This window comes from Vitis riparia, chromosome 13 (assembly GCF_004353265.1).
Source record: "Vitis riparia cultivar Riparia Gloire de Montpellier isolate 1030 chromosome 13, EGFV_Vit.rip_1.0, whole genome shotgun sequence".
Classification (NCBI taxonomy): domain Eukaryota; kingdom Viridiplantae; phylum Streptophyta; class Magnoliopsida; order Vitales; family Vitaceae; genus Vitis; species Vitis riparia.
In genome coordinates this window covers 6,138,415-6,150,990 of record NC_048443.1, presented here as the reverse complement: position 1 = coordinate 6,150,990, position 12,576 = coordinate 6,138,415, and the positions used below count along the sequence as shown (strand labels likewise).

General features: G+C 36.5%; 1 protein-coding gene and 1 long non-coding RNA gene across 6 annotated transcripts; both read left to right on the top strand.

The window, feature by feature from the left end:
* The first annotated feature begins 4,065 nt into the window (after window positions 1–4,065).
* LOC117927948 (putative disease resistance RPP13-like protein 1) lies at window positions 4,066–11,146 on the top strand. 4 transcript variants are annotated; one of them, XM_034847685.1, is made up of 7 exons: window positions 4,066–5,835; window positions 6,016–8,282; window positions 8,791–8,967; window positions 9,084–9,245; window positions 9,347–9,411; window positions 9,510–9,612; window positions 10,562–11,146. In XM_034847685.1, the coding sequence occupies exons 1-3, from the start codon at window positions 4,090–4,092 to the stop codon at window positions 8,801–8,803; spliced, it is 4,026 nt and encodes a 1,341-aa protein (XP_034703576.1). In that variant the 5' UTR covers window positions 4,066–4,089; the 3' UTR covers window positions 8,804–8,967; window positions 9,084–9,245; window positions 9,347–9,411; window positions 9,510–9,612; window positions 10,562–11,146. The 4 variants fall into 4 exon arrangements, with proteins under 4 accessions (XP_034703576.1, XP_034703575.1, XP_034703571.1 ...); XM_034847684.1 differs by having other exon boundaries at window positions 4,066–8,282; window positions 9,125–9,245; XM_034847680.1 differs by having other exon boundaries at window positions 4,066–8,282.
* Window positions 11,147–11,585: 439 nt separating this feature from the next.
* On the top strand, window positions 11,586–12,576 carry LOC117927949. Of its 2 annotated transcripts, none has more exons than XR_004653454.1 (3): window positions 11,586–11,686; window positions 12,003–12,087; window positions 12,192–12,576. It is a non-coding gene; the product is annotated as an uncharacterized LOC117927949 (long non-coding RNA). The 2 variants fall into 2 exon arrangements; XR_004653455.1 differs by having other exon boundaries at window positions 11,586–11,690.

The following is a 12,576-nucleotide window of genomic DNA, read 5'->3' as shown; positions in this document are numbered from 1 at the left end:
ACAAGAAAACAACTGTCCAAACTTTTTTCGATTTCTTTCTTACAAAGTAACCTTGCCAACTCAAGAGGTTTATTCTTATTGAAGAGAATATCACTCAAGTCACATCAAGCAAAGAAAAAATCGGTTGTCACATAAATTTTGCTATGGAGCAATAAATGAGCATACAACTACTATATTCTTCTTCATCTTTGCATAATTAATATTTAAATATTGACATTATTCATCCATAGGTAATATTTATTTGCCATTGTTCATCATTCTGAGCTTATCAAATATCAGCATCCTTCCTCAAACAACTTCTCATGCAAGGAAACCCACCTTCATGGGTATCTAATCCAAACTATGTTTGTAGGAAAAGGGCTATCTTCTTTCTCGGGCTAAGGATAAGTAAAAAGATTTGATAGATAACTTGCCATAATTGGACTCTTCCAATCTATTCTATCATAGTCATCATTCCTTATAGGCTAATTTATAACTTAAGTCATGATTCATCATAAGTCTTATCCACTGTGTAACCATACACATTACTGCACTCACTATAGGAAACTCATTCCAATAACCAAGACCCTTCATCCTTCTAATTAGGAAGTAGTGTACTACAATCTTTAATGGGTTGCCTAGAACCATAATTAGGTTGTGAACTAATCATCTATTTGCAAGGAACTCATGACTTGGATCTTTTGTACAAGTCCTAATGCACCTAAGTCACATATAATGCAAAAGACACGGGGTAGAGTGCCTATAAAGTATAATGTATAAAATTAGGATAAATAAAAGTGAACTGAAACTTTATTAATAAATAATAAAATCCAAAAGTTTATTACAAGGAATAATATCATGCTTTTAAGGGCTCTATCTAAACAAAACCAAACACGCACTAGGTTATAACCATAGTACCAAAATCAAATCAAAATCAAAACTACAAATCTCTAAACCAATCTCTAATCAACCCTCATTTGATGCATTACTCAAACTCTGCCACCAAAAATCCTTATACATAGATACATCCACGTGTGGGCAGGTATCCTAAGCCAAGGATCTAGTTCTCATCCTACAAGGTACATGTGGCTTTAAAAGGTAGGATCAAAGGTACACTAGTAGGAGTGATCATACTTGTTGAAGATATGCAACCTCCTACACTTCTCTAAAAAGATGGGACACTTTCATGCAAGATGGTCATCACCTCCACAAATGTACTACCTCACAGCCTAAAAGGGTTTGTTATAAGTGAAGGCTTCCTACTAGTTTATCGTTCCTTATGACTCCCGCATTTTAACATTCTAAGGGTATATAGTGTGTGGGTATGGGTGCATCCAACTATCTTGCTAAACCATAGTGGAAAAGTAAACACAATGGTCACACATGCATCTTAATCTAGTGTTAGGTTATATAGGTCTTCAAAGATTGGACTTCACGTGGTGGTGATGTGATGTTGATGATGTGACATGACTATCAAGGTGTGATGATGACATGGTATGACCACAATAATATGTGATGTGGCATGACCATAACAATGGGTGATGTGGCATAACCATAACAATGGGTAGTGTGGCATCAATATTGATGATAGGATGTTAGTGAATATTAGACAATGAGGTGGCGGTGTTGATGAAGTGGCTTTGGCATTGAACAAGTGGTACTAGAGTCAATGCTGTGGCGCTAGTCCAATGGCGACATGACAACTTTCAAATCTCATATAGCCCAAAGCTAAATCCTACTCCTAATCACTAGCTTGGTTGAAGAGCAAACATAGTATAAAGAAATGGTCGTTGCGACCAAACAATACAACCCAATTGAATGAGGAAAATAGCAATAAAATGAAAAGTACATAAATACATCCAAAAATATGAGGATAAGGAAAGGGTCAATTGAGCTATGTGAATTGAAGCAGGGAAATGCATGTGTGTCCCTTACAGATAAGAAAGTCATGAACCAAGTAGAAGAAGGGTAGTCATGCAAAGCATATATATATATATACAAGCATGAGTCGATATGTTTGAGCATATATGATAATAAGAAGTAATATACAATAAGACACATGAAATATTTAGATGCAAAATAATCATCACGTCAACTCTCACATAACCCTAAAACATACATAAATACAACAAAAGCACAATGAGAGGGCATCCACTGATTAACCAATCAAATAGCATGTTTATCTCAACTCGAGTTCAAGCTTGACTCTCTAAACATCCCCAGTCGAGTTGTCATTTTATAAACTTATATTTTTCATGTGCGTTTCCACTTGATGGCTAGACTCAACTTTATTATAAAAAATTTATTTCTTGAAAAGTTAGAGTCATCACTTGTTTTTGTTTATTTTTAAAAAGGAAACAAAATAAGAAATCAAACACTAGTATGACTTATTTTTTAAAGGAAAAACATATCTACGAATACCGAGTCAAGTCCAAATTAGTAAGTTGGGTTACTTATTAGGAAGGTATCACAAATGTAACATCTCTTTAAGCCCTAAAAAAAAGTCTCTACTAAACAAGTTAAGAGAATTATGAAAATTAATTAATTAATCATTAATAAAAAAAATGACATAAATCAATATACAACAAGACAATGATAGAAATAGACAATGACAAGAGAATTTTGATTTATTAAATTGATTTAATTTTTTTTCAAAAAGTACATTTTCAAGAAATTCTAGAGAGTTTATTAACATTAAAAATAATTTCAAATTAAGAACTTTAATTTATTCATTCAATATATATATATATATTCTCAAGAAAGTTGTTTGCAGTTATTACTATTAAAAAAAAACTTATTAAATGCAATTTTATAAAATAAAAAAAATTTCAATTTAATTTTATTTATAAGAAAAATAATTTTTTTTTATGCTAGAAAAAGAATGAATCTTTACCATTTAAGAAAAGTGATTTTTACAATTTTTTTTTAAAAAAATGATTTTTTATAAATTTATTTACAAAAAATATTTCAGTCCCTTTTTATATATATTTGTTAAGAATGATTTTTTATTATTTTTACAATACTTTTACAATTTTATTGACAAAGGGATTAAAATTCAATTCAATTTCATTGCTAAAAATAATTTTTAATAAGAAAATGATTTTTTTTTTACCAAAAATAATTAATTATTTGATTTTATAAAAAAATATATATTAAATATCTCTATTTGATTGAAGAAAAGGTCATTCAATTCTAATAAAAGAACTTTATACATTATCTTGATTCTAAAAAAAGAAATTTCAAATTTATGACTTTTTAAAGGTTTCAAATTTATTTTTAAAAAATATTAGAAAACATTTTTATCCAAATTTATTTAAAAAAAAAAAAAAGATTTCCATAATTTTATTCACAAAATATTCCATTTTGATTTTTGTTTAAAAAAAGAAGTTTAATTTTCTTTAATAAAAAAAAATCCCAATATTATCTAATAACAGGAAATGAAAAGAAGCAACAAAAGAACAAACAATTAGACCAAAAGAATTACAGAATCTGAAGTGAATGAAAGAAACGAAGAGAGACCGTAGCAAATGCAAAAACGGAAAGAAAATACAGAGAGATCCCTAGAGTTCTAGAGAGTCGTCCTCCCTTTCTATTCCTCCCCTTCAACAAGTGGGGAAAAAGAAACAAGTAGAAGAAGGCAAATGCAATTACATAAGAGCAAAATCAGTGGGAAGAAAGTCAAGAGTCGTCTCAGAATCCCAGCTGCGTAGGAAAAGGAGAAAGCAATGAGGAGGCACGCCTTCCCCCGACAATTTGAGCTCGCCACAATCATCTACATAAGTGGGAAATCATTTTTTTGATTTAACTAACTTGTTAGTTGACAGTTTAATACTAAAAGTAGAGTATTTAGTCTCATATTTTCTATGAACCAGCCCCCTTGGTGCGCTCTCCATCGTCCACACCGCGTGGACCCTCGCCACTACGGCTTGACTTCTGCGCATGGATTCGATTCACTTTTATGGTACAATATCTTCTTCTTTTTTCTTTTTTCTTTTTTATTTTATTTATCTTTTGTCAACAATATCAATACTTCAGAGTTGCAGAGACCTCCCTTAAAACCCTTTGGTTCCTACAGCCCATTATTCAGAGCTAGCTTTCAAACAAAGAATCATGGCTGGTTTTGTTGGGGAAGCTGTTTTGTCTGTTTTCATCGAGAAGCTGGTTGACATGGTCACCTCCCCTGAGCTCTGGAATTTCGCTAGCGAAGAGCTTGTCCACTCTGAGCTCAACAAGTGGAAGACAATTTTGATGAAGATCTATGCAGTCCTCCATGACGCAGAGGAGAAGCAAATGACGAACCCCCGGGTGAAGATGTGGCTTGACGAGCTTGGAGATTTGGCTTATGATGTGGAGGACATCTTGGACGGCTTTGCCACTGAATCTTTGCGACGCAATTTGATGGCAGAAACTCATCCTTCCGGCACTGAACGTAGCACAAGTAAGTTATGGAGCCTCATCCCTTCTTGTTGTACTAGTTTCACTCCAAATGCTATTAAGTTTAATGCAGAGATGTTGTCCAAGATCAAGATGATCACTACCAGTTTACAAGAAATTTCTGCACAAAAAAGTGATCTCCATTTAACGGAGAATATTTCTGGGGAGAGGTCTACCAAAACAAGGGAAATGCTACCCACCACTTCTTTAGTTGATGAATCCCGTGTTTATGGTAGGGAAACAGATAAAGAAGCCATAGCCAATTTGTTGCTCAGGGATGATCCATCTACTGATGAAATCTGCGTAATTCCTGTTGTCGGTATGGCCGGTATTGGCAAAACTACTCTCACTCAACTTGCATTCAACGATGATGAAGTAAAGGATCATTTTGATTTGAGAGTTTGGGTCTATGTTTCTGATGATTTTGATGTCTTGAAGATAACGAAAACGATTTTACAATCAGTTTCTCTGGCTACTCAGAATGTTGATGATCTTAATTTGCTTCAGATGGAATTAAGGGAGAAACTTTCCGGGCAGAAATTTCTTCTTATCCTAGACGATGTTTGGAATGAGAACTATGATTCATGGGATCTTTTGTGCATGCCAATGAGATCAGGGGCACCGGGCAGTAAGCTTATTGTCACAACTCGTAATGAAGGAGTTGTATCAATCACTGGAACTCGTCCAGCTTATTGTCTTCAGGAGTTATCATACGAAGATTGTTTATTTGTATTCACTCAACAAGCATTAAGGAGAAGTAACTTTGATGCCCATTCACACTTGAAAGAAGTTGGTGAGGAAATAGTGAGAAGGTGTAAGGGCTTGCCTTTGGCAGCAAAGGCCCTTGGTGGCATGTTGCGCAACCAAGTAAGTCATGATGCATGGGAAAATATTTTAACAAGCAAGATATGGGATCTACCCGAAGACAAAAGTCGCGTTCTTCCTGCTCTCAAGTTAAGCTACAATCATCTCCCATCTCATCTGAGGAAGTGTTTTGCCTATTGTTCGATATTTCCGAAAGGCTATGAATTCGACAAAGATGAATTAGTCCAATTATGGATGGCTGAGGGTTTTTTCGAACAAACAAAGGAAGCAGAAGACTTAGGTTTTAAATACTTCTATGATTTATTGTCAAGGTCATTTTTTCAACAATCTAATCACGATTCATCTCGATTTGTGATGCATGACCTAATCAATGATCTTGCTCAATATGTGGCAGGAGAAATATCCTTTAACTTGGAGGGTATATCGGTGAATAATAAACAACACTCCATTTTTAAAAAGGCTCGTCATTCATCTTTCAACCGCCAAGAGTATGAGAAGTTTGAAAGATTCAAAGCCTTTCATAAGATGAAGTGTTTGCGAACACTGGTCGCATTGCCATTGAATGCATTTTCTAGATATCACTTCATCCCAAATAAGGTACTAGATGACCTCATAAAGCAATTTAAATGTTTACGTGTATTATCTTTAAGTGGCTATTACATAAGTGGAGAGCTACCACATTCGATTGGTGATTTGAGACATTTACGTTATCTCAATTTGTCAAACTCTTCAATAAAAATGCTACCTGACTCAGTGGGTCATCTTTATAATCTACAGACATTGATATTATCAGATTGTTGGAGACTCACTAAGTTGCCTATTGTGATTGGAGACCTAATCAATCTTCGACATATTGATATTTCTGGTACAAGTCAACTACAAGAGATGCCTTCCGAGATCAGCAACCTAACAAATTTGCAAACATTATCGAAATATATTGTGGGCGAAAATAATAGTTTGAGAATAAGAGAATTGAAGAACTTGCAGGATCTTCGAGGAAAGCTTTCCATTTCAGGGTTGCATAATGTGGTGGATAGTCAAGATGCGGTGGATGCTAAGTTAGAAGAAAAGCACAACATTGAAGAGTTGACGATGGAATGGGGCAGTGATTTTGTTAAGTCACGAAATGAAATGAACGAGATGAATGTTTTGGAGGGGCTACGACCACCTAGAAACTTGAAAAAGCTCACAGTGGCATCTTATGGTGGATCAACATTTTCAGGTTGGATAAGGGACCCCTCATTCCCATCAATGACACAATTAATTCTAAAGAATTGCAAGAGATGCACCTCATTACCATCTCTCGGCAAATTATCCTTCCTCAAGACCTTGCATATCGAGGGGATGAGTGAAATTAGAACCATAGATGTGGAGTTCTATGGAGGGGTTGCCCAACCTTTTCCATCCCTGGAGCTTCTCAAGTTTGAGGATATGCTGAAATGGGAGGACTGGTTTTTTCCTGATGCAGTTGAAGGACTTGAATTATTTCCACGCCTTAGAGAGCTTACCATAAGAAACTGCTCAAAGTTGGTTAAACAGTTGCCTGATCGCCTGCCATCCTTGGTGAAACTGGGCATCTCTAATTGTCAAAATCTGGCAGTTCCTTTCTTAAGATTTGCATCTCTTGGTGAACTAGAGATAGACGAATGCAAGGAGATGGAGTTGAGAAGTGGGGTGGTTGCAGATAGTGGGGATCAAATGACATCTAGGTGGGTTTACAGTGGTCTTCAAAGTGCAGTGTTTGAACGCTGTGACTGGCTTGTATCATTGGATGACCAAAGACTGCCTTGCAATCTGAAAATGTTGAAGATAGTCGACTGTGTTAACCTCAAGAGCCTGCAAAATGGATTGCAAAGTCTCACTTGTCTTGAAGAGCTGGAAATAGTGGGATGCCGCGCACTAGACTCATTTCGAGAGATAGATTTGCCGCCCAGGCTGAGACGTCTTGTGCTGCAGAGATGCAGCAGTCTCAGGTGGCTGCCCCATAACTACAGCTCTTGTCCCCTTGAATCCCTGGAGATCAGGTTTTGTCCATATCTCGCCGGCTTTCCAAGTGGTGAGCTACCGACCACACTCAAGCAACTGACTGTTGCAGATTGTATGCGTCTAAGGTCTCTACCAGATGGAATGATGCACCCCAATTCCACCCACAGCAACAACGCTTGTTGCCTTCAAATATTGAGGATACATGATTGCCAGTCTCTCGTGTCCTTCCCAAGAGGGGAGTTATCCTCCACCCTGAAGCGGCTTGAGATTCGGCATTGCTCCAACTTGGAGTCAGTATCAAAGAAAATGTCGCCCAGCAGTAGAGCTCTTGAGTATTTAGAGATGAGGAGTTATCCCAATCTGAAAATCCTGCCACAATGCCTTCACAACGTCAAGCAGCTCAACATAGAAGACTGTGGAGGTCTGGAGGGGTTTCCAGAAAGAGGGTTGTCCGCCCCCAACCTCAGAGAGCTTCGTATTTGGAGATGTCAGAATCTCAAGTGCTTGCCGCATCAAATGAAAAACCTCACATCCCTTCAGTTTCTCAACATAGGGCATTCTCCGAGAGTGGATTCCTTCCCGGAAGGGGGTTTGCCCCCCACCCTAAAATTTCTTTCAGTTGTAAATTACAAGAATCTGAAGACGCCCATATCTGAGTGGGGCCTCCACACCCTCACCTCTCTTTCAACATTGAAGATTTGGGGAATGTTTGCAGACAAGGCTTCCCTTTGGGACGATGAATTTCTTTTCCCTACATCTCTCACCAACCTTCATATCAGCCATATGGAATCCCTGGCCTCCCTGGACCTCAACAACATCATCTCTCTTCAACACCTATATATCGGTTCCTGTCCTAAGCTCCACTCCTTGACACTGCGGGATACAACACTTGCAAGTCTTGAAATCATTGACTGTCCTCTTCTTCAGAAAACAAATTTTCCCTTCAGTGCCCACATCCCCAAATTCAGAATGAGTGGCAGGGTAATGCATTCTACGGGTGCTGGAAAAGAAATGAAAGCAGAAAGCCATTCAACTCTTTCCATGCATTCTCCAATCAGGTACAACCTGGTTTTCACTTCTCTTTCTTTTTTTCCTTTTTTTTTTTTTCATATTTTTAATATTATTATCTTAGAAGTATATCTAATGGAACTAGATATGGATACCCAGATCTGAATTTCCATTCAAAAGTTAGAATTTTTTAGTAGTGGAAATAAAAATGTATTTTTGAAAATTGGAACATTTCTTTAACCAAGTTTAAGAATCATTTTGATTCTTAAACTTCTCTAGGAGAAGATGAAAGAAGTGAACATATATTGGTAGTCAGTGAATCTTAAGCCAACCATGGCAGCAAGGGGCTAAAGCTGGTATTGAATGAAAGAATGAGGAATGTTGTATTGCTTTTCCAAATAGCTGCATGCTTCACCATTTCTAATTTTACAAATATTTACATTGTTTCTTACTCCAATTTCTATCTGAAAAGAGCTCATGTCTATAAATAATATTTGTGAAGTTCTCTCTGTTTTTTCCTTGCTAACTGGACTGCCAATTTTCATTGCACATTCACAGGGATCTGGCTTAATAAGGATATGGAAAGTAGTGCACAAGGAAAAAAGAAGAAAGAGAGAGATGAGACATGATCCATTCTCTTGATGTATAGGTGACCTTGGCTTGGCTGCAGTTCTTAATTGGGGGTTTTCTATTAAATTTGTGATTCCCTTTCTAGTTCTCTACCTCTGGTTCTGGGTGAGCATAATTACTTCTACTTTTCTATTAATTCTAATGTAATTTTGTCTTTGTATAAACAACACATACAGCACCATCCTGCCCTGCCTAATTGGTATATTACTTCTATGTTTCAGATTAAGGAAACTTATATGACATTCTCTTCCACCTTCAACAGAATCATGGCCTCCAAATTTCTCCATTTTATGTGTTTCCAATTCTTCTTACATGCAATATGACGGATCATTCTTCCTAAGAATTCTTCTTTCTCTAGTCAAGAAATGAAAGCAATCAAATAGGTATGTCTGCTCATTTAGGATACCTGGCTTCCAATTTCATTGATAAAATATCAGTTTCAATTTTAGAAAATAACAGAAATTTCTTCTCAACATGTGGGAAGGAAAAAAAAGGTGAATATTAAATGCAAAACTTCCTAATCATTAACTGCTGCCTATTCACACGCAGGTATGTTCTCCATTTCTTGACAACAATCATGGCTTGGTATTTCCTCTTAAATGTTTTGTTTTCCTTGTTGCTGTTGTCCATAATCCTCCATTCCACAGATGCATAATTTTCAAGATTTAAGAGCCTGGGAAGTTCTATCATCTTTTGCAGTATTGTGGATGGTCACTTCAGCCAATAAATACTATTTCACAGCCAACTCTGGTAAGACATCTTTTTCGTTTTAAAGTTTCTTTATAGAGTTTGCCATTTTGAGCATAAAAGCACATATAAAGCCTAAAATATGGATCTTTATAAATGTGCATTACATTTGTAAATCTTTGAAACTGGCATCGTATTTCCTAGATGTTCAGTGAATGCATATGTTGCATTAAGAAAATGGCAATAGCTGCAGTCTTACACAGAGTTTGAGGTTTATTAATAAGATTATAATACAATATGTTGTGATCATTTGGTTGCTTCAGTTCCAAAGGTTCTAGCAAGCTGGTTTTAGTGTTGAGAAATGGCATCCTATTTCTTATCCAATGTATGCTTAAGGTCATCAACCTAAAGAGGTGGTTTTTTTTCATTTTTGGAAATTTTAATTCAAGTTGTAGATTTGGTTAGTTCAAATGGGGTTGTTGCTTCAACCTAATATCACCTTTCATCATAGACTGCAGGAATATCAAGCCCCTGCCAAGGGGGGGATGCATAAACTCACCTCTCTTCAAAATTTCACCACTGTTAGAGAGTATGTGTGTGCTTCCTCTTAATTATAATCTATTCATAGATTAATAGAATACTGAGTTAGGATTTCCATCCATGAGGCTCCAGAGCCTGACCTTGTGCCAAAGGAAGGGCTGTTGATGGCTACACTTCCAAATACAGAAATTCCGTGTTTTGTCTTCTAAAACAATTATTCTTGAAGGTCAAAAAGGAAAAGACTAGTCCAACATAGTGCGCATCCCAGCATAGAGCTAGCCTTTCCTATATGAATAAACACATATTGAATTTTATTTATATATATATAGATATCACAAAAATGGAAGTAGAGTCCCTTTCATTCATAAAAGACAATTGTTATGAACTTGTTGCAATTTTCTACTTTTGACACTATTGAAATACAAGGTTGTACTTTGATGCCATTGCAATTCTCTGGTCATGTTTGTCAAAGGAAAGGGCTGCCTGCTACACTCTCAAAACTGGTGGTAAGAGGATGTGGGGAGGTGACATCTTTGTAGGAGAGCAGGTTTTGATTAGATTGCCATGATGGTCTTGAAAGTATAGAAATCTGGCAGTGCCATGGACTTGTATTCTTGGAGGAGCAAGGGCTGCCTCACAATCTTAAATATTTGAAACCAGAAAACTGTGCTAACCAGGAGAAGCAGAAGACTCTGCAGTTTGGCCTCCAACCTTGCGCCACTTTCTATCAGAGATTGTGTGAATCCGAAGCTGCCATTATCGGAGTAGGGCTTCCACGGGCTCACTTCTCTTTCACCATTGTATTTTTCTGTCCTATGTCCAGGTCTGGCTTCTCTATCAGATGATGACTGTCTTTTTCCTACCACTCTGAGCAAATTTTCGATTAGTAAACTGGATTTCATCTCATATCCGTCTTTCAAAAACCTCCTTTCTCTTGAAAGTACATCCATCTATAGTTGCCCTAAGCTCCAGTCCAAAGGGATTCCTGAAACACTTCCAAGACTTGAGATAAGGGACTGTTAACAATGTTCCAAGATGAATTCCATGTTTTCTACATGGAAAAAAAAAAAAAAAAAGTTCAATCAGGTATGGCTATTTGCAACTCAATCCCAATTCCAGATTGTCCTCTCATGAATAGATGGCTTTAGCAACTGTTGCTAATTGGCATTTTCTCTTAACTTGCTGGCCTCAGTTCCACTCAAGCCTGGTTAGTTCTACTCTTCTATTGAATTTGCTTATGATTTCATGTTCTTAATAAATAGAATAAACCTAAAGCTAAAACTTTGTTTAGACTCTTTTGATATGCTTAACTGGCCTGTTCTTATTTATTTCAGATCAAGACATTCCACATCCATTTCATGCCACCAGATATTCATCATATGGGCTGCTTAAAACGAAGGCAATGATATCTCTTCCCCTCTTTTCAATAAGGCAACCTGCCCGTTCACAATGTGCAGCTCTTGTTTTCATTGCCCTAATACTGAGTTCATTTTCAGATAAAGAATGGAAGTTTCTTGTCTACATTAAGGAAAGAAAGAATGAAAGGAAGATGTAGGTGAAATCCAAAAGTTTCAAAAATCAAGCAACAGATTTGCATGTCAGTATGTTCTCGACCTCAATAATTCTTGATCATCTGTTTCTTTTCTGCTATTATAAAAATGATCAATAAGACTGAAGATTGTCAAGCATGAATATGTCACTTTGAGTTATATATTGATTTTATTTATTTATTTATTGAAATGTTTCATAATATCAACATGTTTTTAATCAATTTTCATTTCTACTATTCTCAGAAAAAAAAAAAAAAAGAATTCTCATTTCTGCTGCCAAATAGACCCTTACATAAGTTTAGCATTCAGCATCACTCATCCAAGATTTCCCTCTTCCTTTTCTTCTTTTGTGTTTGAAATCAGCTGGAAAATAAATGTCATCAAAGTATAGGGGTGCTCAATGCATTGCTGCATACAATTGAAAGAGACCAATCTTACCTTCCTCAAGGTCTTTCTCTCAATCCATATCTTTCTCACATAGCAGTAGACTTAGGAAGCAGATTGATTGCTAGTGATGACATGGTGGTTTGGTTGATATGTAACAATAAACAGGTCCATGATGCCGGTCAAATGGTCCCCATGGATCAGCCCTGAGCTGCACTAGAGATAACTAAAGAGGTGGATTAAAGACAAACTTCCTCAAAAACCCATGCATGGCTGAATCAAAAGAGCCAGAAAAATGGGTTGCTCAAATGTGATTGCCTTTGTTGTGTTGTATCTTGTCTTATGTTAGGCACAGTTGAATACTTTGTCCATGTTGAACATTGTATGCTGTCCTGGAATTCTCAGTATGCTTGTAAATATTTACCCACAGCCCACAACCACAAATTCTGGACCCAACAATTGATGATGTAATAAAAATTTCTTTTGGGAATAAGAATGCATGCAGCCTGTGTATTTTATTCCTCTTTCTTGTTATCTTATTGTTTGGTGTACT

Bases quoted from the DNA above. Each gene is read 5' to 3' on its own strand.
- LOC117927948 (XM_034847684.1), top strand. From the start codon at position 4,090: ATGGCTGGTTTTGTTGGGGAAGCTGTTTTGTCTGTTTTCATCGAGAAG.